Source organism: Neopelma chrysocephalum, unplaced genomic scaffold (genome assembly GCF_003984885.1).
Source record: "Neopelma chrysocephalum unplaced genomic scaffold, ASM398488v2 Primary Assembly neopelma1_155, whole genome shotgun sequence".
Taxonomy (NCBI): Eukaryota; Metazoa; Chordata; class Aves; order Passeriformes; family Pipridae; genus Neopelma; species Neopelma chrysocephalum.
This window is the reverse complement of record NW_020897817.1, coordinates 392,612-420,586: the sequence shown is the minus strand read 5'-3', so window position 1 is coordinate 420,586 and position 27,975 is coordinate 392,612. Positions and strand designations below refer to the sequence as shown.

Below are 27,975 nucleotides of genomic sequence, written 5' to 3'. Positions count from 1 at the left end.
TTGAGGTGCAGGGAGTGCCACAGCCCGGGCCCAGACCTTTCCACAGCCATGGAAATGTTTTGTTGGAACAAATGCCATGTGGTGGATGGGAAGTTTGTTAGGAGGAGTGACTGATTTGCAAGGAGGGCTGCAGCAGCATCTGCCTTTGGCTCACGTTCTGCCTCCACTCTGCTCACCCCTTGCTGAGGGACACAATACCTCTGGTTCCAGCCCTTCTTCTGCCCTGGACCAGGTGTTCCCTTCCTCTGTTCCCCTCTGGGTACTCTCAGTCCTATTCCTTTCATGATATAAATCCCCACTTTATCGGGTCCCATCCTCTTGGGAAGGGAAGGACGTTACAAGGGATGGCACAGCTCCGGGCTGGGGAATGCATCCTGCAGCCCCACGGGCTCTGTTCTGTCTGTACCTCTGTGTTCCCTGAAAACACGGAACATGAAAGGGCCAGAAAATTTCCCAAGGCAAGCCCAAAACTCAGCCCCATTTTGGGCAGGTTGGCCAAGGGCTGATGTGTTTTGTTGCTTCCCTGTGACAAACCACAAGCTGTGCGGGACCCGATGCCACCAGTCATAATTCATTAGCTGGCCAGTGAAAGCTCATTGTGATCCAGTGCCTGCTGTCAGATCCAGTGCCTGCTGTCAGATCCAATGGTGAGCGGGAGGACAGGATGCAGCACGATGGGGGGGGAGCGGGGGAGACCTGGCAGGGAGCTGGATATCCCTGATATCCCTGATATCCAGGGACAGGGCACCCCAGAGCAGGGACAGGGCACTGCAGAGCAGGGACAGGGCACTCTGGTGCCTGGCTGAGCCCAACCCTGTCAGGACCTCTCCCACAATCTGTGCTGGGGGCTGCAAGTTTTCAGAGGAGTTTTCAGAGGAGTTTTCAGAGCAGTTTTCAGAGGTTTGGGGTGTCCCTGAGGGGGAGGACAAGGACAGGTGGGCAGTCTCCTACCAGGACCGTGGTGACAATCAGGGATCTGTTGCTCAGCGAGTCTGTGACGTTGGGGCCTCGTCCCCTGGAGATCTCTGTGATGTTCAAACCGTCGGAAGGGCTCCAGGCTCCCACCTGGAACAAACCAAACCCATGTGTGAACCCCCTCCTCACGTCCCTCAGTCCCTTTCTCACATTCCTTGACCACAAATCTGAGGTCATTTTCTTTCTTCTCTGTCACCCCACCAATTTGCTTCAGTGGGGAGGATTAAAAATGACTCAAACAGCTCCACAGATCCCTGGAAGGAGCCATTCCTGCCCTCTGTGCCATCAGTGGGCATTTCTAACACATCCCCTGTCAGGGCCCTGGGCCACCCTTCAGGAAATGCCTCAGTCCTGGCAGCAAATCCGGAGGAAGGGATGGCAGCAGCCCTGCCCAGGCATGGCACAGGCACACCAGCTCCATTTCAGGTGCTCTGTTCCTCTCAAGCTGTCAAATTTAATAAATTATTGGACTTTGAAGAAGTCTATTGATCCAGAAATGGCAAAACATGTCTCTATTTACCAAAAGTGATCTGGGCAGTGCTTTAACCTGATCTCTGCAGGTGCAGGGGAGGCTTTGGGACAAACTTTGAAGGGCAGGAGTGGCCAAAGGGCTGTGATGAGGAGATAAAATGTCAGGAAGGCTGGAGGGATGTGGGGCTGCTGCCAGCAAACAGAGCAGGGTGGCCACGGAGCCAAACTGACAGCGAGGAAAAACCAAACCCCACCTGGAAATGGGAACAGAACGATCCATCTGTAGGGTCAAACTGCGAGGTGGGACGTGGAGAGAAGCCAAAGGCAGCCAGCTCAAACCACCAGGGAGCCAGCAGCTTCCCATCTTTTATTTATTGCTGTTTTTAAGATTCTTCAGCCTCTTCAGCAGTCCAAGGGGAGAACTTGGTTTTACTGCATCCCCAGAAAGAGACTTTGTAATGAGCAATGCTGCCTGGCAAAAAAAAAGTGTCATAAATTCTAGAAGAGTTTCCATGAACTTTGTGAAAGGTTTTAAATATTTCAGGTAAAACTGAAGCAATCCCCCATCTCTGCCTTGGATCACACAACAGCTGCAATGTCAAAAAATTATTATTATTGTGAATGGGAAAGGAGAAGCAAGTCCAAGAGGCCCCAGATTGCTGCACTGCAGCTCCAGATACCTCTTGCCTTCTTTAAGAAAATTAAATACATGGCACTTAAGACTGAATTAATCAGTTTAAGATATTAAAAAAGGGAAGAAAAAGGAAAAAAGTGCATTAAGAGAACTGTGCGAGTCAGATAGTCAAACTACACGTAATTAGGTTTCGTTAATACTCCTGTAATCCCTGGAACATCCAGGAGCTATGAGAGAATCAGGGGTTCAGTCCTAAAGCTCAACAAACATAAGCTGTGATACATAATGCCCAATCCGGGTGGGATTTGTTTGTGGGTTGGTGTTTTGTTGGTTCAGATTAACTATTGACAGAATCCCGGCTTCAACAGAGATTTGACATCGATGCTTTAAAGCCCCTCTGGAGCTGACGGGAAGCTTTCAGAGAAATAATAGTGGGAGCTGTGAAATCTCTGAATTATTGGAGACAAAAGCTGATGGGGTGTGCAGGGGCTGTGTCGGGGTTTGGCGGCTTCCAGAGGGTTTGATGTGACACAGATCTGCAGCAAATCCAGCTGGTGCCAGCTGGGAGGGGAGGGGGGTTGACAGGTGATGCTGCAGCTCTGCTGAACCTTTGGGTTCACGTGGTACCAAGCACTGGCACGTTTTCTATTACTCGACCAACAGAGCTCTCCAGAGCGTTGGTGCTGCTGGACTCTGAAAAGGCATTTTTATTTTTGATTTAGACTCTGGGAACGAGGCTGCAAAGGTCAGTTTGTGTGAGACGGTGGCATCTTCCCCCCCCTCCTTCCTTGGAGGTCGCTGGGTTGATTTGAAATGTTTTCTTTATTCTGTATTTGACACCAAAAGCTCCCCACCCGCAGAGGGCTGTGGTGACCTTGTGCTGTGTTACTGAGGCACAAGAGCTGCTGCTGTGGGGGGAAAGTGTGGCAGCAATTCCTGCCAAAGCCAAGGAAAACAAACTGGGAGGAGGGGGATGAACACAGGCTGGAGGGTCCCCGGTGGTGCAGGATCCGTCCCCTCCAAATGGAGGGTTGATCCATGGCTGCCTCCAGCCCCGGGGCTGCCTCCCTGTGCCGAGTGATTAATTCCCTGGAAAAGTCACCTGTGCTCGTGGTCCATGTGCTGCAGAGTTAATTGAAAACCCTCCCTGCTCCCTCCTGTGTCCCGTGGACACAGAACCTGTCACTGCCCAGAGGTGACAATCCCAGCGCCGGCTCCGGCTGCCAGAGGCACCTTGTACCTGTTGGAAAGCAGACTCTGCCCTGGAAGGGGCCTTGCTGCCCTGCCAACCTCCTCCTGCCCAGGTGCGAGACACCTGTGGCAGAACGGGGACACAGAGTCATCCCAGAGGGGTCAGAGCAGAGAATTCCTTGGGAATCACAGTCGTGGTCACTCCGGCCACTCACTGCTCCCTTTGTCTTCAACCAACTGATCTCACCTTGGAACCCACGTTCTAAGGGCTTTAAGGTTTGCATGTTGCCTTTTTCTTTTCTTTTTTTTTAAAGTAATTGAAGAAAAGGAAATTAAATCCTCAGGAACAGCTGGGATCAGATTTGTGCATCAGCCTCGTATTTCTGTGCCCAGAGGAGATTTGCACTAATTTGGAGGGTCCAAGGCTGCAGCCTTTTGGCCCTCGGCCCTCATGACCCCCCCAGCCAGCCAGGTAAAACCAAACTTTGCCCTTTTCCTTATTGTCCCTTAGGTAACAAAATAAAATACCCACTGCATCATCCTGTGAAATCCAGGCTGGAATCAGCCGGTGCCATTCCCAAGCCTTGGGCAGGTTCATGGTGGGAATTCACCCCAGGTGATGCTCCCCAGAGCTGTGGCCTCCTCAGGCAAGAGCCAAGGGTTTGTGAGCCAGGCCAGCAAGAGGCAGTGGGACAGGAGCTATTCCTGCCTGGCCTGGGCAGGGAAGGGTTACTGGATGCTCAGAAAGTTTCTCCTGCCTCCATTATCCCAGGAAAGTGCTACAAGCACTTCTGCAATCTGTAATCCCACGCTCTGGCTTCAGGGCGAGTGAGTCATGGTTGAGGCGTGGAAAAGGATCTGAGAAATCCCACAAAGTGAATATCCTTTTATATAAACCCCAGAAACCTGGAATCAGTACAACACCAACCATTTCTCTGTTGCTTGAGCACCAGGGTTTAGCCTCAGCCACATGCAGATAAGACAAGCCCTGCCTACCTTTTCGAGTCCGTCTTCTTTGAGGCTGATGATATCCAAATCAAAATCTGTCCGTAAACCACTGGTTTTATTAAAGACGATCCGTCCCGTTAATCCTTCCCACTGGGCCTGTGGAAGGGAGAAAAAGTAGCAGGGCTGTTACTTGGTATCATAAATAATCTTTTGCCCTCCACTGTATGTTCTTTTAATTAGTCCTTATGCTGGATCTTTCTCCCTAAAGAGCCTGATTAATTAATAATCCCCCCGTCACTGCTCAGGCTGCAGACGGAGCTGGAGATTTTCTTAACTCTCTTGCAGTCCTTGCTACAATTTCTGTTCACACCTTTTGTGTTCAGCAGCTGTTGCAGGATGTGATGACTCAGTAGAAAACACTCGGTGTTTATCAGGGCATCCTTGTGGCTCTGTTTATCCTTGTGGTGCTGATAAATGCTCTGGGGCAGCTCCACTCCAGCTCAGAGACAACCCCTTTGTGCACGAACCCACTGCTGCTTCCAAGGGGTGTGGAAGCTGAAATGGCCTGAACGCTTCCCTCCGTCCTTCCAGGTGGAAAGTGGAGCAGAAGGGGCCAAGAGCTTGTCCGTGCAAGCAGGTTCTGTGGTTTGGAAAAGGCACAGGAGTCTGGGGTGGGCGCTGCCGGAGTCCCTGGTTCACTCTTTGGCAGCACAAGGATGAGGCAGGTGCCCAGTGGGGCTGGAGACACCCTGTTCCTGGAGGTTTTCAATGCTTGGCTGGCCAAGGTCCTGCACAGCCTGGTCTGACTGGGGAGCTTGTCCTGCAGGACCTTGGGGTAAAGGTGCCTAAATTCGGTTTAACCAAAATTATTCTGGGATTCTGTTTCTCTCGCACTGTAGACTTTGCAGCACCCCCAGGATTAATGTCTCTGATTCAGGAGGTGAGAGAGCCCCAGTACCAGCTGCTCCCAGCACCAGGAGGTGTCCCGTGCCTGTGCTGGAGCACCATCCCGAGGAGGATGCTCCTGTGGGAATGCCAGGCTGCTGCCATGCTTTGCTGCCCTGCAGTTGCTGAGCCTCGGGCTGTCCCCCCTGCACAGCTCCGTGTGCTCCCCTCGCTGGGAAACGTGTTTCCTTCATGGGTGGGGGAGCTTGAAATGTCCCGGTGTGATGGAAGTGGCACAGAGCACTCTCGGGGGGAATGACTGCTGGGTCTCCTGGTGGATCTGCTGCTCTGGCTCTCCCTCATTAATTCCTGAGGAGCAGTGACAGCCTGCTCCCAGCCTCTCCCCCCAGGAGTCCTGGGAGGGCTCGTGTTTGCTCACTTGGGCGTGCAGGTGGTTTGCCTGTGGAGCCCCCCGGGAGCCAGGGAAAACACGGAATGTTTGCTGTGCCCAACTAGAGCAAACACAGCTGTGTGTGGAGCCCAACAGCTCTGAGGGGATGCACAGCCCGGCTGAGGGACCAGTCTGGGGCTGAGGGACCAGTCTGGGGCTGAGGGACCAGCCCGGGGCTGCAGGACCAGCCTGGAGCTGCTCTGGCCTCAGGAGTTTGGAGGGAGCAGTGCTGGTGTGTTTGGTTGCAGCAGGGAGGAGGAGGAGGATGATCCCTGCAACGGGCTGACACGGTGCCAGAGAGGAGAACAACAGGCAGGCACTGGAGTGTGAGGCACGGGGTGATTTGCAAAAGGAGCCAACCAAACAAATTATTTACACTCTGTTTTGGCAGCCAGCTGGAGTGATGCTCTGCAGAGGGAACAGAGCATGGAAAAGGAGGGAGAGGCAGAGAGAGGAGAGATTCCATCCTCCGTGCCTGTTAAGGGAAAAGTTCCTTCTCTCTCTGCAGTGGGAACTGTTCTCCTGCTCTCCTCCCTTGGCTCTGTGTGCTCCAGGTACAGCTCCAGCAGTGCTGGGGTGGGCACAGTCTCATGGCACCGATGGCTCCGCTGGGCTCAGCAGGTGACACAGCAGCACAGACCATAGTAATGACCAACAGTGTCCTCTGCTCTTCTCTTTGAAAACTTGAGAGGATTTTATACCCAGCCTATAAGTGTGGCCCAGTCACACACCCGGCACAGCAGCCAATTCCTTGGCTCTCCATGGGAAGAGCCACAGGCACAGAAGTTTAAAAAGCACTCGGGTTAAATAAGGGATTTATCACAAAGAGGGTGAGGGCTTGTTTCTGCAGACTGAGTGTGCCCCCAGGGCCAGTCTCAGTGACACGTGGGAGGTTTCAGCTCCTAGGGGATGTTTTGGGTGTTATTTTGAAGGCAGATGGTTTTTCTTTCTGGGTGCCCTTGGCAGCCTGGTGTGTGTCTGTCCTTCCACCCAGCCGTACCTGCCCGGGCAGGGGGATGTTCCCTAACCCTGGACCCACCGAGCATCCTCCCCCCGTCCCAGGGGGATGTTCCCTAATCCTGGACCCGCCGAGCCTCCTCCCCCCATCCCTGCGCCCCAGGCCCCTCCTGCTGGGGAGGCTCTGCCTGGGTGGGACCAGCTCTGGCCACCAGTCCCGCTGTTACCTCCTTGATGAAGTTCATGAAGCGGCCGCCGAACCTCCAGGCCTTGTGCCGGTGGCACTGCAGGGAGTTCACCGTCATCTGCGGCGCGCGCTGGTAGCACACGGACACCACGTGCACGGCGTCGTACAGCAGGGCAGCGTCTGTCTAAAGGGAGGGCGACAGTGGGGTGGCCATAGTGGCCCCCGAGCCGGGGGGCACTCGGGGGGTGTCGTAGGAGAAGGTGGAACCCTCCCTGAGTTACCTCCTGCCAACACCCACAGACCCCAGGGCTCCTCTGCCCGCGTCCCACTGACCACCCCTTGGCTCTTTAGACCAAAAACTCGTGGTTCTGTCTAAAATCAGTGATTTGAGAAGTGTCATTTGCCTGCGAGCAGCTATTCTGGTTGCTTCTTGCACATTTCCTGCTGTGGTGTCAAACAGGGAGGCAGCGATTTCTAAATGTAGGAGATAGTAACAGAGTTTTCCTATTGAGTCTGTTTTGTCTGAGTGCAAAAAAAACCTACACGAGAACATATTTTCCACACTATTTTATAAGTGGGAAAATAAGAAACAGGGATGTTAAATGGTTTGTTTATGGGCACAGAATTTTTCAAAAACGACCCAAACTGTCACCAAAATCAGGACCTTGTGAATTTGTAACATATTTCAGCATTTCAGTGATTCCAACCAGGGGGAACTTTTTTTTTCTTCCGTGTAATACGATGGTTTTAGATTCAATTTGAGATGCCCCATCTCACCTCCAAACACTGATCAAGAGAATTGGATTTATTTTTCACTCCAACGTGGTAAGACCTCCCAGTGAAAATACATTATTTGCTGGCTCCACAGAGCCACAAAACAGATGCGAGCGTAGCAGCATCATAATAAACCACAATAAACCAAAATAATACAGCAAATAACTGGGCAAACATGGAACAGGACGTAGCCATGGAGAAAATCCTCCAGTGCTGGCAGCCATCCCCGTGACCTTCCCTTCCCTCAGCACCCGAGCATGAAGAGCAGGAGCCCAACCTGCCTCCCTGGGTGGGGGTAACCACAGCAGGGACAGGCTTTGTGAATTTGGGGCTGGGGAAGAGCGGGGCAAGGACATGTCCGGGCAATTTCATGGGGAATTACAAGCTGCAGTGCCCAGCTGAGCCCGAGCCCCCGCTGGATGGACACCTGGCAAACACAAACCCAAGGGGGGCTGGGGAAGGAGGCAGCACGGGGGGCTCAGCTGTGGGCAGGGCAGCCAGGGGGCTGTGTGGGCTCCTCCAGCAACAAAAGGGAACAGGAGGGACCAGAGCAGCCATTTCAAGGTGAAAGTCTGGGAGGCTTTGCTGCTTGCAGGGCTGGTGCTGGCAGATCCGAGGGGAGGAAGGAGGGAGCAGTCAGCAGTTGCGGGGTCGGGGACGGCCTCGCAGGGAAGACAGATGGGCGAGCAGGTGCTGTACCTTGTGAGCAGTAACTCAGCGGAGCAGAGCTGCCATCAGACCCTAAAAGGAGTCATCAAACTGCAGCACAGCCCATCCACGGGCAGTGCTTTGGCTCTGTGTCCCTGCACCAACCTCGGGGAACTGCCCAGCCCGGCTCAGCCCAGCCCGGCTCAGCCGGTGCTCCCAGCACAGAGCCAGCTCTGCTGCTCCTGGGGCTGAGGGGGGATGGCAGTGGAGCCCCCGGGACAGGCCTGGCTGCCCCTGCTGGGGGCAGATCTGTGGGCAGCTGGGGCTGAGTGGGAGCATTAACACAGCAGTGGGGTCTGGGCTCCACTGCCAGACTCGCTGCTGGGAGGGGCAGTTATTGCAGAAGGCAAGAAACCACCTCGGGGCAGATACCTGGGGTGAGTTGTTACCGGTGCAAGAGCCAATAAAAGTAACATTTAGGTCTTAACAACTATTCCTGCCCTTCCTACCCCCAGCCCCCCGTGCCCTGTTCAAACCTCCCGTACCATCATCACTCCATCCAGCAGCCCCAGCTCCGCCTTGGGCGCCGACTGCAGCCGCTCCATGGACCACTTCTCGATGATGGAGGACACGTGGGGGTTCTCCACGTTGAGGATCCGGAAGCCGGTCAGGTTCACCCCAGAGTAGCGATATGGTTCTAGGTCTAATGCATAAAGATCCTTAAAAGAGAGAAACCGGTTTAAACATTTTGTTTAGCTTTGTTTTGTTTGAGGTTTTTTTTTTTGCGTCGGTTCGTGTCTGTGTTTGGAGCCAGACAGCAGAGCCCTCAGAAGGTGGGAGGCAGGACACATCCCTCAGGAATTCAGAGGATTGTGCCGTCTGTTGCCATCACTCTCTGCTTGCAGAGGCTTGGAGGTGTTGGTGGAATTTGGGTGCCGTATGTGCAGGTTCCCACACACACAGTGTAAGGGAACTCCTACCAAAGAGCCAAAGAACTCACTCTCTGCATGAAAGAGGCAAATAAATTGTGGGGAGAAAACCAGAGTCACTGCCTGTGACCCTGAAAAAAGAGATTTGCGACCCAGGGAGGGAGGATAAGGCAGAACTCCTGTATCTGAAGCTCCCGGGGGCCTTTCCACGAAGGATGTGCTGGGAGTGCTGAAGCCCACGGGGTGCTGTGGATGACAGAGTCACTCTGAATGCAGAACACCAATTTGCAGACTATCAAAGAGGAACTAAGACGCATTTCTTGACATTCCGACCAGCCTACACAGTCTGCAGATGAATGAGGGTGCCCTTTATAGGATGTGAAGATCCCAGAGCCTGGCAGTGCTCGGCTCTGCTGGCTGCTGGCCCGCCAGCATTGCTTGGCAGGCACTGGGGGGGCACTGGGGGGCACTGGGGGGCACTGGGGGGGCACTGGGGGGGCACTGGGGGGCACTGGGGGGGCACTGGGGGCACTGCTCCAGTGCAGCTCTGGGCTCTCCACGTGTCTGAGTATCAGCTTCAGTTCAGGGATTAACTGCAGTGCTCAGGAACTGGTGTGAGTGGCCTGGGGTTGGACAGCACGGCAGGAGCACATCCAGCTGCTCTGCTCCCCAAATCCAGGCAGCTCCCGAGGGGCTGAGCCAGGCAGTGAGTGGAGAGGGCAGGCAGGAGGTGTGTAATGGCTTTGTTAATGGGAACATATTTAATGGGGCATATTTAATCAGGGCTTGCCCCGAACAACTTCTGCAGCCATTTAATGGGGGGGAGGCAGGAGGGCAACAGCTCTGCCCTCTGGGATAGGGCATGGGGGTGAGTGTGGGAGTGACATTCACTGCTCTCACAAGGGCCTGGAAAAGGAGGTGAAATATGGCACGAGGTGCTGTGGCTGTGCCTGTGCTGTGTTGGGGCTGTGCTCTGGGATGGGCTGTGCTGTGTGATGGGGCTGTGGTCTGGGATGGGGCTGTGTTCTATGATGGGGCTGTGCTCTGGGATGTGCTGTGCTCTGGGATGGGCTGTGCTCTGGGATGGGCTGTGCTCTGGGATGGGTTGTGCTGTGTGATGGGGCTGTGTTCTGGGATGGGGCTGTGTTCTATGATGGGGCTGTGCTCTGGGATGGGGCTGTGCTCTCTGTTGGGGCTGTACTTTGTGATGGGGCTGTGTTCTGGGATGGGCTGTACTCTGTGATGGGCTGTGCTCTGGGATGGGCTGTGCTCTCTGTTGGGGCTGTGCTGGTGGACACAGCCACGCTGTGGGACCACCCGGCCATGGCATCACAGCTCTGCTGTGCCCTCAGAGGGCTGGACAAGTCCCACACACACTGCCCTAAGCAAAGCAGAACAGCAGCAGCACTCGCCAGCAGCTGAGACTTCATTCTCAGCGGAGGATGGAGGGTTCTTGCGGCTGTTTTGCTTTAATAAGCTTTGGGGGTTTGATCTTGCCCGTGAGCCTGGCCCAGCCTGGCTGCTGATGGATGCAGTGCCTGAGCCTGCAGGTGCAGCGGGACTGAGTCATTAATCACCCCACAACACAGGTCAGGCCTTGGCTGTTTGTGGGTTTTTTTTCCCCCTGAAAAATTGCAGTTCAAACCTGCGTGTTCTGTTAAAGGGCACTGTGAAAACCAGGGCACGATGGTGACTTTTAAATGACTTAGGGCAGCTAAGGGCCAATACAGTTGTTTGACCTCAGACAGGTGCTCATGTCAGCTGGCTGTGAGGGAGGGCAACGTTCCTGTGCCTGACCCACTGGAATAAATCTGTTTTTTCAAGGTTCACAACTTTTAATCAGACACTTCAGTTTGTATTCTGGCCATCTCTTAGATCCTGCCAGTATTTTGGGTGCCCTCCCTGCCCTGCTGCTCCCCACTGACCCTTCCTTTCACCAAGTTCCTATAGAAACCAAGCTCCCATCAGATCACTTCTGGGGTCCAGTTTAAATCTCAGCTGCAGCCTGATTTATCAGCTCCTGGAACCAGAGGATAACTCAGAACAGCAGCTGAGTGTCAGGACGTGGGGAGGTGTGGAGGAGAATCACCAGATCAGTTTCTTCTGGATTTTCTGCTCCTGCACAGCCGCAAATTGAAACATCTGGTTCTATTTTCCACCTCATCTACATTCCCTTTCACTCATTATTTTCTGTGCTGCAGATTAATTCTCCCCTCCGCCCCGTGTTTCATTCTGGGTGTTCCTGTGATGCTCTCCCTCCTCCCCAGTTAACCCATCCCGGGTTCCTCGGGGGTGGTGGCAGTGCTGGGGACTGATCCTCACCCCCTCCTGCACCCACAGGCAGAGGTGGAAATGGGGGTGTCCAGGAAGGGCATCCCGGTGTGGAGCCCCTGGGGGAGGTTCCCCCACAGGGGAGGTTCCCCCAGGGCTCATCAGGAGCCCTGGACAGACACAGCTTTGCCCCGAGGGCTGGGAATTGGCCACGTCTGCAAGGACTCGCTTCCCAGACTGCTGAGACACCCCCAGGATTTGGAGCTTAGGGGTTCTCCCTGGGTGTCAAAGCTATGTGTGCCGGGGATGAGGGCTCAGCAGTCCCAGTTCCTCCTCCTCCTCCTCCTCCTCCTCCTCCCTCTCCTCCTCCTCGGGTGGAAAAGGCTGATGGGGCTCGTTGTGCCGGAGTCAGTGAACTGTAGTCGTGCTGCCTTGCAAAGTGTTGAAGCATTTCATGCCAAGTGTTGATACACTGTGCTCAGTATTGACTGGGGACCTTTTAGAAACATTCAGTATAACATAATAGACTAATTCATTAGCACCCCATGGGTCTCGTACTGGGGAAGCTGAAGCACAGGCATTGCAAGCTAGGAAAACATTGCCTTAAGGAATGACAGATTAAAATATCTTTCCCATGATATAACTGTTATTTCAGGAAAGTGGCATTAATTGTGATTGCTTATCTATTAATTTATTATAATTCCTCTTTTCCCACCTCCAGGCTGTACCTACACATGAAATGTACTCCAGGCTCAGCTGGGGCTGATTAATAGGAGGTTATCTGGGAAATGCTTAAAGCTGCCTGGAATAGATAATGGCAGCAGGGGTAATTAAAATGTCTTTTGCATTTGAAAAATAAATTTTGCAGTTTTTAAGGGTTAGTTTAGTCTGTTTCTTTCCTAAAGGCAAAAAGATAAATTGGATTTTCAAAATCACACAAAATTCAACAGTAGACTAGACAATAGCATCTTAAATGGAGGCACAAGTGGCCCTGCCAGGAAAGCCAAATGCCTCCAGGAGCCAGAGAGGAACTGGCCCGTGTTTAACAGAGGGGAGTTAATGTCAGGCTGAGTTCATCCTCTGCAAAATAAACCTGCAGGAATGAACTCTGGACCACAGCAGGCTGCTCCTGGCTCTGCAGGGAGATCTGGAAGGGCACACAGTGCTCATCCTGAAGGAGGGGAAGGAAGAACTGACACCTCAGGTGACCCCAGCCCTGCTCTCCCCCTCTGCAGGGTTCCCTTGCATTTCCCACCCCCCTGCAGTGGACTGGACCCCCCCCCACCCAGCAGGGAGTGTGTGCACAGACAGATACTTTACCAGGGTGGTGAAGATGAAGTGGTAGTACTCTGTCATCATTCCCATCGCCATGGCCTTGAGGAGAGGAGGGAAAGGAGGTTAGTAAAGCAGATACAAGAATATCACATCCCTTCCCCTTCAGTGCCCACCTGACTCTGCCTGTCCCTCCTCCGTGGGCATGACAGTGGGATCCTAACTGAGTGCCTGGTTTAGAAATGGGGCTGTGAAGATGTAGGCACAAGGGTGAGGGGCGGGAACATCCCCCATCCCTTTGAAATCACGTCCCAGACCCGAGGGCCCTTGGCCAGCCCCGGCACAGAGCATGGCTGGGGCAGATTGCTGGGATCTGCATAGCTGAGCACTGCAGAGAACAGCCTGTCCTGTGAGCTCTGCCAGAGCACAGCCATGGGCTGAAGGGGCCTTGGCTGGACAACCACGTCCAGACCCTGCACCACACAGGGGAACACATTTGAGTCTATGGAAAAGGTCACCTTGGAGCTGGTGGCTGGAAAGAGATTCCCACGGGTTTGCCTGGGATGCTGACTCTGTGAGGATGTTTTCTGGAGAAAACACATGCAAGAGCACTTTAAAATCCCCACTCATGGGAAAGCGACTTCAAGTCCCCGCCGGTAACATTTGCTTCCCTTGGATTTTGTTAGAATTACTAGGGCGGAATTTTGCTCCGAGGAAGGAAGTGACAGTCTGAGAAGAAGTGAGACATCAAAAAGCAGGGGAAAGGAAAGGCTCTGGATTGTAAGCCTACATACTGTGACTCCAGAGTGTGATTTCACCCAGGTTTCCAGCTCTGGGAGTAGCTTTTAGACAGTCTGGAGGCTGTTGCTGCGTGGCCTCGTGCTGTCCTGTCCCATTCCCCCCATCCCTGCCTGGCTGCTGGATCTGCTGGGCTGCACTGGAGCTCCCTCCCTCCTGCACACCCTGGGGCAAAGAGCTGGAGCAGGGAATGGGACCTCAGTATAGGAAGCATCAGTTAGAGATGGGAAAGCAATCAGGAGCAAATCATGAAATTCCAGTTCGGGTCCATTTTGGATCATTTTGGACACAGGTGAGGAGCCCAGACCTGCTGTAGGAAGGAGGAGCACTGCTGTGAGCCTGCCTGGTGCTGCACACCAGAGCAGAGGCTGCTCGGGCTGTGGTTTGGGTTTGTGCACCTTCCCAGGCTCTGACAATGCTTCACAGTATTTCCCTCAGTAAAAATAACCCTGTGTAGTGTTGTTAGGCTGAAATGCATGGCTTCAGGTCCTGACAAAAACCCAACACACACACACAAAACCAGCCAGAAGGACTTAGAGAGGCTTGTCCCCCCCTAGTCCCCCCTCTCCTCCATCTTCCTCACTCTGCACTCGCAGTGATGAGCAGAGCAGATGGCACAATAAACTATAATAAACTGCATAACAAGTGAGCAGCACCAAACACAGCCAGCACGGGAAAATACAGGCAGGAGACAATGAGCCCCTTCTATTGCTTTCTGTAATAATCCCTCCCAGGCTTTCCAAGTTCTCTGAGCACTTCCCTTCATTTTGCATCAAGCAGGCTGCAGGAGGAGGCACTTGCCTTGTGCTCCCTTTCTCAGCCCTTCAGGGGATTTATTTAATCTGTGTGGTTGTGTCATGCTGGGCTGAGAGGAGCAACACTTCCAGTGGCTGGCTTTTAGTATCTTTGTGAGAGTCTTTGCCTCATATTGACCCCAAAATCCAAAGGCTCTTGGGAATGAGGAGGAGCTGGGGTGAGCAGCAAGAGAGGAGAGAGCCCAAATGAATGGAAAATCACTGACATCTGGCTTAAAGTCCAAGAATTGCAGACCGTGCTGGGGAAGGGCCAGAGGATGCTGCCCTCCCAGCTGGGCCTGGCTGGGGGAGCCACGAGTGCTGCTCTGGATGGAGGAGGCAGGAGCTGGGGCTGGGGCTGGGGCTGGGGCTGTGCAGCTGCAGAGTCACAGAATTGTCTGGCACCAGCCTGGGCTCAGCACAGCCCTTCCGTGTTCAGCACAGCCCTTTCTCCTCCTGCAGTGTTTGTTCATTCTTACCCACGGTTGCTTTTGGGTGCTTCCAGTTTGTCAGTGCAAACTCCACGTTCTGTAGGAACCCACCAGTGTCCTCGAAGGATGGACAGGGAGCAGCTTTCAGCATGGCTGTGGATGGGGCCGGGGGAAAGCTGCACCCCAGTGTGGGGCCACCCCACACCCAGGGGCTCCTCGTGGCCCCTCCTGTTCGTCCCCGTGGCCCCCTCCCTCACCTGCTTGAGGATCTGAGCTGCCATCAGGTGGCTGCAGTCGAAGATGATGCGGAATTCCCGGCCCCGCTTCATCTCCTTGAGCAGCGGCCGCGCGTCGTCCGTGTCCAGTGGGAGCTGCCGGATCTTCAGGCGGATGTTGTAACGGGACGGGGCCATGATGAGCTCCTGCAGCCGGATCAGGCCTTGGGCACCACAGAGACAACAAACCCACAGCATTACAGGGCTGCCCTGCCCCGGGCACAGCAGCTCAGGGCTGGTCCCTATGGAATGAGCTCAGGACCTGCCTCCCTCCCTCCCTCCCTCCCTCCAATGGCCATTGCTGGAGGGTGTCACAGGTCAATCATGAACCCCCAGATATCTCCAGAGCAGCTGTTCTACCACAGAATGGCTTCTCCTGCTGGTTCCCTGGAGCCAGGAGGGCTGGACAGGGTCCCTGCATCGGGTAGGAAGAGAATAGCAGGTCGGTCCTAACCCTTGACACCTCTGTGATCATGGCAAATTTCCTTAAGCAAATGTGCCCTTGAGAAAGGACAGGATGTGATAATCAGCCACACAACAAATTAAAATCTGCATGTTTACCATGCACAGCAGGCAAAGGGAAAAACGGGCATGGGCTTGGATTTATGAGTCGTGTAGATGGTAACGGTCACTTAATCACAACTCGTAACTTCCTACTGCCCTCAGAATTCATTCCTGTTTCCTGCACTGGGCACAAAGTCATGCTGGATGCACGAGCAGAGCAGGAATCGTTGGAATCTGGTGTTGCAAGGAGAATTTCAGCAGATGCCCATTGCAAGGGGGGAGAGAGCAGCGTGTCCCTCTGCATAGCACAAGAAACACATCAGAATGTGCCACGAAGGGAACATACTGTGACCCACATTTGCAAAACAGGAATGTCAAACTGTGTTCTCATCAGCCCTCCCCTAAAGAAACCATTTGGTTTAGTGGAATTAGGTTGGACAGGCTATCCAATGTGGCTTTTGTTTTTGGGAGTCTATCTCTAGCACTGGGCAGAGCTTGGCTTTGTTTAACCATCAGCAGCTTTCCTTACGTGACGAAACTTTGTCAGCTCTGTGTTACAGAATTAGCCAGGAAACAAAAAGCTTCCCAGAGCTGCTTTTGCTGTGGCTGGGAACTGCCCCCTCCATGGTGCAGAGGGGAGCTGTGGTGCCCAAGGAGCTGGGCTGAGCTGCCCATGCCAGTGCCATGAGCCCCCCCAGCTCTGGGGCTGGGAGTCCCCCACTCACTGAGAGCTTTGGGAGTTACCAGCTTAGAAAGATCCCAGGGGCTCCCACAACTCCTGGGAACCCATCACTGCACGAGGGGGTCATTTGGCTCCTGGAAAGGCTCATTGGAAAGGTTCCCAAAGAGACCCACGACAGAAAATCTCCAGGATTCCTCCTTCAGTCCCCTCCTTTCCCTACCTGTGCTGTCGTCGTACACCACCGTGGCTGACCTCCACTTGAGGTACTGCACCAGGTCCAGGATGGCGTGGCTCAGGGAGGCATAGTCGGGGTACAGGTTGACATAGAAAGTGTCCTTGTTATCCAGAGGGTGGTGCTTCCATCGGAGCTGTATGTGGGGCACTTCCAGGGCGTTGCAGATGGACTGGACAGCGTTGGTGCAGGAGCCTTGGGAAGGTCCGAATATGGCCACGACCCCCAGGGCGAGCTGGTCACAGGCTGGGGGAGGGAGGGAGGGATGTCAGAGATGGGCACAGACAGCTGTGCCTGCCCTGGGCAGGGGACAGGGGGTGAACAGGCACTGCTGGGCTCTAACAGCTCTGATATTGGGTAATTACAGCAATGACAAGTCAGAGAGAGAGAAGAGAGGAGGGGTTATGGCAGGTGGGGTCTGCACCGGTGGGTAGAGTCACAGAACAGTGCCAGGCTCTCTGAGGGATCCTCCACCACAAAACCAGCTGAAAAGGGGGTCACTGGGCTGGCTGGGAGCATCCCAGTGATGTCCCTCAGGCTCAGGCAGCAGGTTTCCTTTCTCCCAAACCAGAATCAAACTCCATGAACCCTCAGGTCACCAGCCCTTGCTGTGCAGTCCCATTTCCTCCCTCCCCCTCAGTAACTCAAGCGGGCTGTTTTTATCCAGTAATCAAAACTGACTGTTAGTAAGAGAGCAGAATATCCACCCCAGGGATGTGAGCACTGCCAGGGACACAGAGGCACAAACACAGGCCTGGCCTCCAGACCTTCGCTCAGGATTAGAGCAAACGCTGTGAAAGGAGTTTTGTGAGCTTTGCAGAGGGAAGAAAAAGTACTTGTTCCCCTTGTATTAAAAGGCCTGTGGAAGGTCAGCTCTGGGAGGAGTTCTCACCCAGATCACTGGTGAGAGCAAGGGCAGAACAAGCTGCTGGGTCTCCGGTGAAACCAGACCTTTCTTGTGCTGCATAAATGGCCACAAAGCTGCTCAGAAGTTTGCTCTGCTCTTACCTTTCTTAGTTGCTTCAAAGCTGTCGTGGAAGTGTATCCTCTGGATGTCATAGGTTAGGGTTGTGTTAGGCAGCAAAGTTCTGTTCCTGTTAATAATGTTGGCGGAGAATCGGAAGGCTTGTTCCTCAGCACTCATCACCTGGGTGTTGGGGCCATCCGCGTACTCAAAGATCCCTCCTGCAAGACAAAAACCCCACCTCTGAGCCACAGAGAGTTTGATTCATGATCTTAAGCAGCAAGGGCGAGAAAACTCTCGAACATTTGCAGGTGGAGCAGGGCTTGCTCCACGTCCTGTCCTGGGCTGAAATGAAGACATGGAAACACTTGGGGTTTTTGGTTATGTGCTGGTCTGTGAGAGTGTTCAGGGGCACAGCTTTGTGGGGCAATAGGAGGCAATTTAGAGTCTTGGAGTATTTTTGTGAGACTGACGAGTGGCTTCCCATAAAAGTGTAGGAGCAGACTTTGGGAAGTGCAGACAGGTTTATTGCCTGGGCTGCCCCAGGTCTGTGCTGTGAGGAGTGACTGGGCACAAAGCTGGCACTGCCCTCCCCTTGCACTGCTCCTACCTCGTCCCCCACCTCATCCTGGCACGGGAGGCAGGCGGGGCAGTGCTGCCCATGGACATTTTCAGTGCTGTTCTCAGTGCCCTTCTCCTCATTTACTGCTCCTCATGTTTAGTTCTCCAAGCCCTTAGTCCCGACCAGCAGAGATTTGCTGCCCTGCAGCCTCTCTGCTCATCAGTGCCTGTCCCGGGCTCTGCCGTGCTCAGGAGTTGCTGTTAATGCCATCACACCTCCCCGGGGGCAACGAGCTCGTGTCACAGCATCACTGGGCTTCCAGGCTCCGTGTCTGTGAGTCTTGTCCTCAGTTCCCACTGACAGCCACCCTGATTGCAGTGACTGGGTGCAGGGTGGGTCGTGTAACAGCCTGTCCTTGGCTCTGGGACGTGGGATCTGTCCCACACCCCTCGCAGGGACCTCGGGAGGACACAAACCCTGTTCTGTCTTATTAAAAAGTAAACCAAAATATTTAATGGATGAGCGAGATAAGCAAGTACAATTGGTAACAGATGGTCTCGGGGTTCATTAGCAGAAGGAAAATCTTCCTCTTCAATTTAAGGTAGTCCTCAAATGTTTTGTGGTAGACAGCAGATGTCTGCTCAGCCCTCCTGGCTCTCAGGCAGCAGCATTAATCCTTCTCCAGGAGCCGGAGCACGTTCTCTGTGGTTCTGTGGCAGTTTGGTGTGGGCCAGGAGTGCCAGTTTGGCCAGAGCCAAGCTGACCCTTCTGCTGCCAGCCGTGCCCTGGGCGTCCTCCCGGGAGCCCGAGCGGAGCACGAGAGCTCAGGTGGAGATTTCACAGCCAGGGAGCTGCAAAAGGCCTCTGACTTTCTGCTCCCCTGGGTCGTGACAAGTCCCTTCTCTCCTCTTCCTCTGCAGACTTTGTGCGTCCCTGTCCCCAGGTGTGAAGGGAGTGTGGGCATTAATTTGCATTCATAAACGCCCAGAAGAGTTTGAGCTGTTCCCTGCATGTCTCTGATAGGAAAAAATACTGAACTAGTTGCTAATTTTGGTAATGGGGGAAAGAATAAAGAAAGAGAGGCTGAGTGTTCCTTCTGGAGACTCATTCAGTCCCATGTGATTTTCAGCCCATTGCTCATGACCAGGTTTTCATCCACAATGCCAAGCAGTGTGGGCAAGAGCACAGCAAAATTGTCCACGTGCCTCATTCTCACTGCATCACGACAAAACATTTGAGAGCAAAGGAAATTATTCATCCACATCAAGGTTTGGACGTGCTGGAAGCTCAGTTTAAGTTTCTTAGGGCAGAGAAAGTTCACACATGGCATTACAACAGAAACAATAACCAAACCTAAAGTGAGTGTGAGATTCATCCCCATCTTTCCATTCAAAGCTTCACTGTCCAGGCCATTTTAGCAGGGGGTTTTTTGTTCTGTGGCGTCGTCCTGAAGTGATAACTGGGTTCATGTTACATTGATTATCCACTAGCTGGCCTTGGGCTTTCTCCCAGCCCAGCACTTTCAGGGCTCCATTGGAGCATGTCTTATTATGAGAGAATATGGAAGGGCTGGGTATGTGGATTATGGGTGTTTGATTCCAAATAAATTCCCGTTCCAGACAGCCAACTGGATATAATGGGCTTTTTGACAGGAAAGAATTTTCTGTGCAGCCACCCAGTGCCTTGAATTCGGTGCCAGGCAGGCAGAGAGCACAGGCAGCAGTGATGCATTTTGGGTTCCACTGCTGGGAGCACACCGGGAATACACTGGGACATTGGGAATGTCCCACAGGTCCTGGGGTGCTGAGCACAGCCTGCTCTTTGCTCAGAGCCTGGGGGGACACAGGGAGTGCTGCTGTCAGATCCCCATCCCGGGGGATCCCGAGGTCCCACCCTCCCATCCCTCCTTCAGGGACGTTCATTCCCATCCTTGTTTAAAGGGCCTAATAACCAGCTTGAGACAGCTGATTAATGCATAATCTGCATCGTGATTACACAGCATTACTGGCATTAATTTGCAAAGCCAGCTAATTATGAAAATAGTGGTTGCAGTTCTTCCATTTGAGCAAAATGGAGACTATGAGAGCACGAGGGGTGTGACATCAGCCGGCTGATGGCTGGACAAGGGGACCCCAGGGCTCCTCTGCAGCCCTCAGCATCAGAGGGGGAGCCAGGCAGGGCTGGGCACTTTGCTGCCTGGGGCTGGGCACAGCCAGGGTCCATCCCCAGCCAGGGATCCCAGCAGGTTTGAGCAGGAGCCTCATCCGGCTCATGGATGAGAGTCAGTGGTGGGAAAAGTCCACAACAAAACAGTCTCCACTTCTATCAACTGCCCAACAACAAATTCCACCTGAAAGAGGAAAACTAAAGGTCTCTTAGTGTTGCTGTCTCTCTCTAAACCATTCCTGCCTCTGCCCTATTTTTGAAGCTCATTCCAGTGTCCTGGAGATCCCTGGATGCTGCTCCCTGGTGCCAGTGGTCTTTCCCAGTCCTGCCTGGCCATGCAGGTCCCAGCTGCCCATTCCTTCTTTCTTTCCTTCCCATGGCTGGGCAGAGAGATAAAGGACAGCCCTGGTGAGCTCTGTCATGCTTGGTGACACTCTCCTGAGGTTCATGAGAGGATTTGCTGCCTGATTGATCCAGGAAGGGACTGTGCTGTTCCCTGACCAGCCAGTGCAGCCCATGGACTCCCCACTGCAGCGCCATGTGTTGTTCAACACACGCTGAGGTTTCATAAGTCAGGTTGAATTTGTTTTTATAGATGTTTTTCCCTGGAAGCCTTCTCTTCATGCCTTGTTTGTAGGGCATTTGGTGCAGAGGCACCTGGGACTGGGAATCGAGCTGTTGATGACAAGGCTCAAAGGCTTTCGACCCTTATCACTTACTTTTATATATTTTTTGATGGAGTCATCCATTATTATATCTGACTTCTTGGATTTTAAAATCAATCCCAGGCAGGTTAAATAATTATTCAGTTGTCTTTTGCTCTTAAAGCAGACTAATTGCTCTCCAGAGAACGTCAGCCAGCGTATGGGAAAACACACTAATTAGAATCAACTTATGTCAGACTATTTCATGTTCTTTTATTTGATGACCCCAGAGTTGCTTCTGAGGTGGGGAGTTTTCAGAGTTGGAAATGAGATTCCAGGGCAAATGCCTGAAGTTCCCCTTTGGGTCTAGAGCAGAGAGCAATAGCAGGGCTGGGCTGGGGAAGGAGCCTGGCCTGGTGCAAGGACAGGTTTGGTCACAAAGCACAGAGGGTCTCACTCAGAGTAGCAGAACTTGAGCCTCTCCTCAGGGTAAAATCTGGATCTCAGGGAACACCCAAAATCCCACTGATGCCAGTCAGAACACACCCAAGCCTGCCTGCATCCAGCAAAGCTGCACCACGCTCCTCCATCCCCAGGGATGGTGCTGGAAAACCTTGGGAAAGGCCCCAGGATGGAGCCAGGAAGAGGGCTGGGAACCCTTTTCCACTGCTCCAGCTGATCCTGGGCTGTGGCTGTGTGGGCTCAGTGCCAACACAGCTATTTTTAGCTTTGTCGAGAGCTAAGTCAAGAAAAGTCAAAGTATTTTAGGTTTTCACTTTCTCCCCTCTTCCCTTTTTACCAAAACAAACAGCTTCATTCTCAGAAAGAAAATTCCAACAGCCCTCAGCGTGTGGTGTGATCTCTTATCTTCTACTCCTTATAAAATCACGGAGTTATTTAGCTTTGAAGAACAACTATTTCTGATAACACTTTTCTCTCCCCCGCTGACAGTGTTGTTCACACATTCAGACAGCTCTGACAGCCTCTTTCCTTCTGACATCCGGGAAGAATTACCTGGTTTGAGACAGCTCTTGCCGAGGATGGAGCTCCTCAGGGACACGGGAGCTCCTGTTCCCTCTCACAGCCCTTCTGTGCCCAGAGCTGCATTTTCTGGGCTTTTTTTCTTTCTTTCTCTGAGGTTATAAAATGTTTTTCCTGTTGAGCATCAGGGTTTGCCAGTTGGGGCATGGATTTGTCCCCTTCTGAGGACAAATGGCTCTGTTTTGGGGACAGTGTCAGCAAAGGGGCCAATCAGGGCAGGTACACAGAGTTCAGAGCCTGTTCCTGCAGGATGCTCTTGGCAGCTCCCCGAGGCTGGAGAGTCCTTTCTCACAGAGCTGCATCCCCAGCAAGGCTTGGAGACCTGACCCTGCTGCTTGGCTGAGCAGCCCAGTGAAGAGAATCTCCCTGCTCTGGTCCAGCTCCCCCCAGGGCTGGGGTTAATGCCAGCAAAGAGAGATGACAGAACTCTGCTGGGAAGTGAAAGAAGGTTCCCTGGAGCAGGAGGCTGTGGCTGGGAATGGGGCTGCACAGGGCCTGCCTGTCCTGAGGGACTGTGGCAGTCTCAGGTGCAATAATAAGGATGCAGTGAGAGCAGCAGAATCCAGAAGGCAATAAATATCACAAAAAGAAGGGGGAAAGCAATGACAGATTTATTCACACAAAATCTCCCCTTGCACCTTCCCCCAGGGAGCTGCTGCTGTGAAGTGCTCCATGAGCTCCTGCAGCTGGAGCTGGAGCTGGTCCTGTGCTCAAGAGGGGAGCCCCCGGGTCTGGTGTCAGCTGGTGCTTCCCAAACAGGAACAAACCCATCCTACAAACTGAGGAGGGAAGAAGGCAGTGCCAGGAACGTGGGGGCTCTTGGGAAGCCCCTGCAGCTGAAGGGCCCCAGCAGATCCCCCATCCCGGCTCTCCACAGGCTCCCATGGAGCTGCAGTGTCACATCCCGGGATGTGCCCCGTGGCAGGACCACGGAGCTGCTCCGTGCCAAGGCAGCGAGCAGAACTTGCAAACTGATTGAAACAAACCTTCTGGGAAGGAGCTGAAAATAATTCCCAAGGTCTGTCAGCGCGTTCCTGGCTTTGACAGAGCGGCAGGATCCGAGTCCCTGTCCCCTTCAAGTGCTGCTGATCCTGCACTGGCCCTGTCACTTCAGCCTGGCGCTGCCTGATGTGATGCAGCAGAGCCACGGAGCCAAAGCAATTTCAGGCTTCATCAACGCGCCTCACGCGGGAGAGCCCTGCCCGGGCTGAGCTGGGCCTGCCCACGGGGCTGCTCTGGATGCTGATTGCTGAAACCCCCGTAGCAGGATGTGCCTGGAGCTCAGGGAGAGGATTAACCTCGCCCGGTGTGTCTGGGGCTGCTCGTGCTCACTGCTCGTCCTTTTGAACGAATTCGAGAGGCTCTGGCCTGTCCCTGAGCACAGGGTGCTGCTCCCACCCTGGCAGCGTCCCTGGCTCTCAGGTCCAAGGCATTTGCAGCTGGTTTTTCGTGCTGCTCCCATGGGCTGACAAAGCCCAGGGTGTCCCTGCCCACCGAGGAGCTTCCCCCGTGTCCATGATGGAGCCAAGCGGGGACTCAGCGCAGCCCTTTGGGCTCCTGAACTCCCCGGCATTCCTGACTGGATTCACCCCCAACACCCTTTGGAAGAGGGGCAGGGCAGCTTGAATCCCCCAGGAGCTCAGAGGAGGGATAGGTGCAGTGGGGTGACCTGTCCCTATGGTGTCAGAAGTTCCCTGTCCCCCCAACACCCCCAAAGAGGAACAGGAACGTTTCAGTGCAGCTGCTGTGAACCTGCAGCACAGGACTGAACACGAGTGGGGAGGGTCCTGCTGTCACCTCCCTGCCCACAGCCCCCACCCCGTTCACTCTGGGGTGTCCTGGGGACCCCCCCGTGGCTGGTGGAGGAGCCACTGGAATGAGCCACATTCCCAGGGCCTCTGATTCCACCACATGGTGCAGCAGGAGGAAGAGCCAGGTACTTGCTGAGTAATGCCAGGAAAATGAATTCAAGCAGAAAATCAGATACACGGAGCGTGAGCGTGTCCCACAGGGAGGGATTTCCCGCCTGCCAGGGCAGAAATCCCATCACAGCAGGTCCATCCATTCCCAGGAGACGGTGTCTCCCTCTTTTCTCCTTTTGTTACTGAATATGCAAAATCCCATTTCATTTGCTCTGAATTAGGCACTTCATGTCACAGGGGGTGACATCCTTCTCCTGTGTGTAAGCTGCTTAACAGATGAGTAGTCAAGTGGCAAAGAAATACATTATTAAAGCTTCTGGTTAAATTACTGATTAAAAACACTGGAGCTAAAATGTGTGTATCAGCACTTTACTGACACTAAATGAGGAATTAATGGAACATGGCGGGTTGTGTTTTTAATGAACAGCAGATAGGGAAGGTCTGGGAAGGTCTGTCCCTGCTCCCAGGGATGACCCACTGCAGCCTTGGCTCATCCCCGTGGGCCAGGGCACGGCCAGGGCAGGGCAGAGCGGGCTGTGGCTGCTGGAAACAAACTTCTCCTCACTGCAAACCCTCCCAGTGTGGCCTAATTGGCAGCGTTTCCCCTGCCACGCTCTGAACAAGCTGTTGTGGTGTTGCACGTTTGACATGTGAGGAGGAGCGTTGGGAGCGTGACCCCGGCCACGGGCGCGGATCAAAGCGCTAATCGGAGATCAAAAGCCCTCAGTGGTGCTACAGCAGAAATAAATTAAGTTAGCAACAGATTTCCTAATGATATTTAAATTTGCAATTTGCATAATACATGATTAAAATGAAATGGGCTTTTTTTTTTTTTAAAGCTGGCTCAATTAATTAAAAAAAAAGGAGAGAAGGCGGCATCATAATCTCATAGGAGCAGATTCCCACCACGATAAAGGCAAGGAAAATGCCACGAAACTACACAGGAAATGCAGATCTCCCTCAAGTTGCAGCCTGAGAGCTCCCTGAGGGGCTGATCTCCCAGTGCCACCAGTGCCACCATCCCCTCAGCGCTGGCTGGGAAAGGCTCCCACAGGCTCTGCAGTTCTGCTCAAAGTGCTTTATTTCTCTGCAAAAGGGAGATCTGGCAGCCTGACCAGTTTGGGACCCCCCTGCCCATCCAAGCAGGAGAATGCTCTTCCCAGTTCTCCCACTGCAAACTGGGTCCAACTGGTTCACTTGTGAGAACTCCCTGTAAACTGAATACCAGGTGTTGGAAACCAAAACCACTTTTTTGGGGAAAAAGAATTACCTTCCCAGTTAAAGTGGAATTTGCAAATCTCTGGGCTCTGCTGAGGGAGCCCGCTGGCCATGCACAAACCCACCAAACTGAATTAAAATGCCAATTATTGCATGTTAATTAAATTCTTCTCAAATATTCATTGCTAAGCCCCAGCTAAGAAACGTTAATACCCACCTGGCATGTAGCATGTAATCTTAGACTTAAGAAATCTACATTAAATCTCATTCCCCATCCACAGTGTAACCAAACACCAGCAGTCAACCACTTGTTTCTCACTCTTGCATTGGTGCCTCCAAAAACCAGGGCCTTGATTAAGATGAGGCACTGAATGGCAAACACAGTTCTGCAAATATTACAACATGTTGTTTGTCATCTGCCCTAAATATTTAACAGTTCAGTTTTACAAGGGTTTTGTGCCACATGCTGAGTGTTTGGTCCTGATAGATCTTGAATTTGACTGATGGAGTGGATTCCGTTCAGGAGCTGAGAGTCCCAAAGCCTTGTTGGGGTCTTTGCTGTTGGCATCTTCTGTTTGAAAGAAAGCAGAGAGGGGGAAAAAACCCCACAGAGTGCTCTGGGAAAATTTTTTCTGCTTAATCCCATCCACTCTCCACAGAAAAACCTTTTTGTGGAAGAGATGAAAGGTCTGTAATAGATTTCAGCAGGTCTCCAGGAGCTCTGGGAGGCAGAGGGAGCACAGGGCTCCTGTGGGATTGACCTGCCTGTGCTGCTGGCAACCCAAGGTGCAGTTGGGAGATTCAGAGATGCATTTTAGCCTGTTATCTTCCTATTTTAATGTTGTTAAGCAGAGGGAAAACCAGACTTTGCCAGGATGTGGTGCTTGCTGGGCACAGGAGGTGAGGGGGAGCATGGAGGGGATGCACTGGGACCTGTGAGGGGAAAAAAAAGCTCAGGACATTTTAGAAATTCCTTCTCAATCTACCTCGACTGCAGTCTTCTGTGGTGGGAAAGGTCTGCCTGGGGTGGGTGTTTTGTAAAACTGTGATGTTCAATATTTTTCATGAATGGTTATTATTCCCCTCTTCCCCCTCCCCATTTCTTAATTTTCAGTTCTGAATGCCCAGGGTAATTACAGCTGAGAGATTTGCTGGCTTAAAAGCATCACTTTATTCCAGGGAACGAAAGGAAAAAAGGGAATAACAAAAGGATCTGCCCTGAAAAACGCTTTCATTATTTCCCTGTCATGTGTACTCGGGGTTTACAAACAGCCACACACAGAGCAGGGCATGGAAAGGGACAGGCAGTGAAGGGACAGGCAGCACCAAGGGACAGGCAGTGAAGGGACAGGCAGCACGGCTCCAAGGAGTTCCACTCTCCCTAAGGGACCAAAACCAGCTGGGGGTGATGCTCCAGGGGGGATCCCACTGCCAGGAGTGACCCCACTGCCAGGAGTGACCCCACTGCCCAGAGTGACCCCACTGGCACAAGGATCCACTGCCCAGTGACCCCACTGCCAGAGGGATCCCCTGCCACGCTGCCAGAGCTGAGTGTCTGGGCAGAAACTGAACCCAGTGTGTGCTAATGAAGCTGAATATTCATTATTATGACTGTACACAGTGAATCACAAATTAAAGCGGGGAAATTGTTAGTTGGTAGCTCAGAAAAGGGGGAATTTGAAAACCATTCCAGTTCTAGAGGAGGTGGAAGAGGAAAACTTTATTAATAGACCCAAATTGAATTAAAACTGAGTGTTAGTCACCATGCAGTGACTCCCCACTCAGTTTGTCCCCCAGGACAGAGGATGTCCCTGTGCCACTGTGGGCTCAGCACTGACCTGACCTGTCACTGCTCACACCAACTCCACAGCTCTGCTGTCCTTTGGTAATTCTGGGATTCATCATCATCATCACTGTTTATTTAACACTGAGGACACTGTTTCCTCTACCCCAGAGTTATGAATTACCAAGGATTATGTGTTCAGTGGCTCCCATTGATTCATGCAGAGCTAATTAATGGGATACATCACCCTATCATAAACATGAGCAATAACTCATGCCTCGTTAGCACCAACAAGCAAACTGCTGCAGGGAGCAGGCAGGTCTCTGGAAGGGTTAATGGAGAGGATCTACTGACTGAAGTGAAACTTCTTTATTTTTCTGCAATAGGGTTTTTTTTCTGCCATTCCTTACGTTTTAGGTGTGCTGATATCTTCTGTATAATAGTGGTGTGGTATAAACTGGGAGCTGTAAACTGGGAGTAGTATGAAGTCAATGGAAAAATAGTTTGAAGAAGCTTGGGAAAAAGGGATACTGGTGAGTGGGAGATGCAAAAGGAGCTTAACATGCAGCTGAGCTGAATTTGATTTTAATTAAAAAGCATATTGAAGGAAGAGATTTCTGACAGGAAATCTGAGGAATGAAGGGTTCCTATTTCCCACTCTATTTATAAACCAGTGAACACGAGCTGGCACCCTCCTCTCACAAGGGCTCTACAGCAAGCAGATTGTCTGGGGGGAAACCACACGAAGTTGGGCAAAACAATCCTCCTCCTCTTCCTCCTGCGCACGGGACGAGCAGCCCAGGGGTCACTGCTGTGCCTGGGCCAGGGCCCCTGATGGATCCTCTCATTTACAACTGCAGAATTATCTGCAGTTCCAGAGCCAAGGGAGAGAAACTGAGGTTAAGGAGTAGAACAGTCCCTGGGAATGCAAAGGTGGGGAGGATCTGCAGACACCCCCCTGCAGAGCCGCTGGTTTGTGCAGCTCTTCCTGCTGGAGACGGGGAACACATTTAAAGAATGGTTGGAAAAGATGCTTCTGGCACCTTCTGGCCCAGCAGGGAGTGGGGCTGTGCTGGGCAGCAGCACGTGAGTCTGAGGAGCCAAAGTGTGGGGTCACTCTGCAAACACGTCAGGCCCAGTAACGTCCCAGTAACATCCCAGTAACGTCCCAGGGGGCTGCACTGGGGGCACTGGAGTTGGCCTGCCTTGAGCTGGGCTCTCCTGCAGCTGGTGTTGAGCTGGGCTGCTTTGCCAGGGTGAGGGTGTGCAGGCCCTGTGCTCTGTGGGATTCCCGTAATTAAGATCAACTGGTCCCCACTGGCTGTAACGAGGATACATGAGATACACGAGGCAGCCCCAGAAATCC

At 52.9% G+C, this 27,975-nt stretch overlaps 1 protein-coding gene across 1 annotated transcript in view; it reads right to left on the bottom strand.

Moving 5' to 3' along the window:
- Positions 1-27,975, bottom strand: part of GRIK3 (glutamate ionotropic receptor kainate type subunit 3) — an 84,673-nt gene that overhangs the window by 23,855 nt on the left and 32,843 nt on the right. The window contains exons 2-9 of the mRNA XM_027701323.1: positions 17,318-17,494; positions 16,298-16,555; positions 14,874-15,055; positions 12,642-12,695; positions 8,667-8,840; positions 6,740-6,883; positions 4,268-4,375; positions 952-1,065 (exon numbers count right to left, since the gene is read on the bottom strand). Coding sequence (XP_027557124.1) covers positions 952-1,065; positions 4,268-4,375; positions 6,740-6,883; positions 8,667-8,840; positions 12,642-12,695; positions 14,874-15,055; positions 16,298-16,555; positions 17,318-17,494 — 1,211 coding nt within the window. The remainder of the gene's footprint in view (positions 1-951; positions 1,066-4,267; positions 4,376-6,739; positions 6,884-8,666; positions 8,841-12,641; positions 12,696-14,873; positions 15,056-16,297; positions 16,556-17,317; positions 17,495-27,975) is intronic.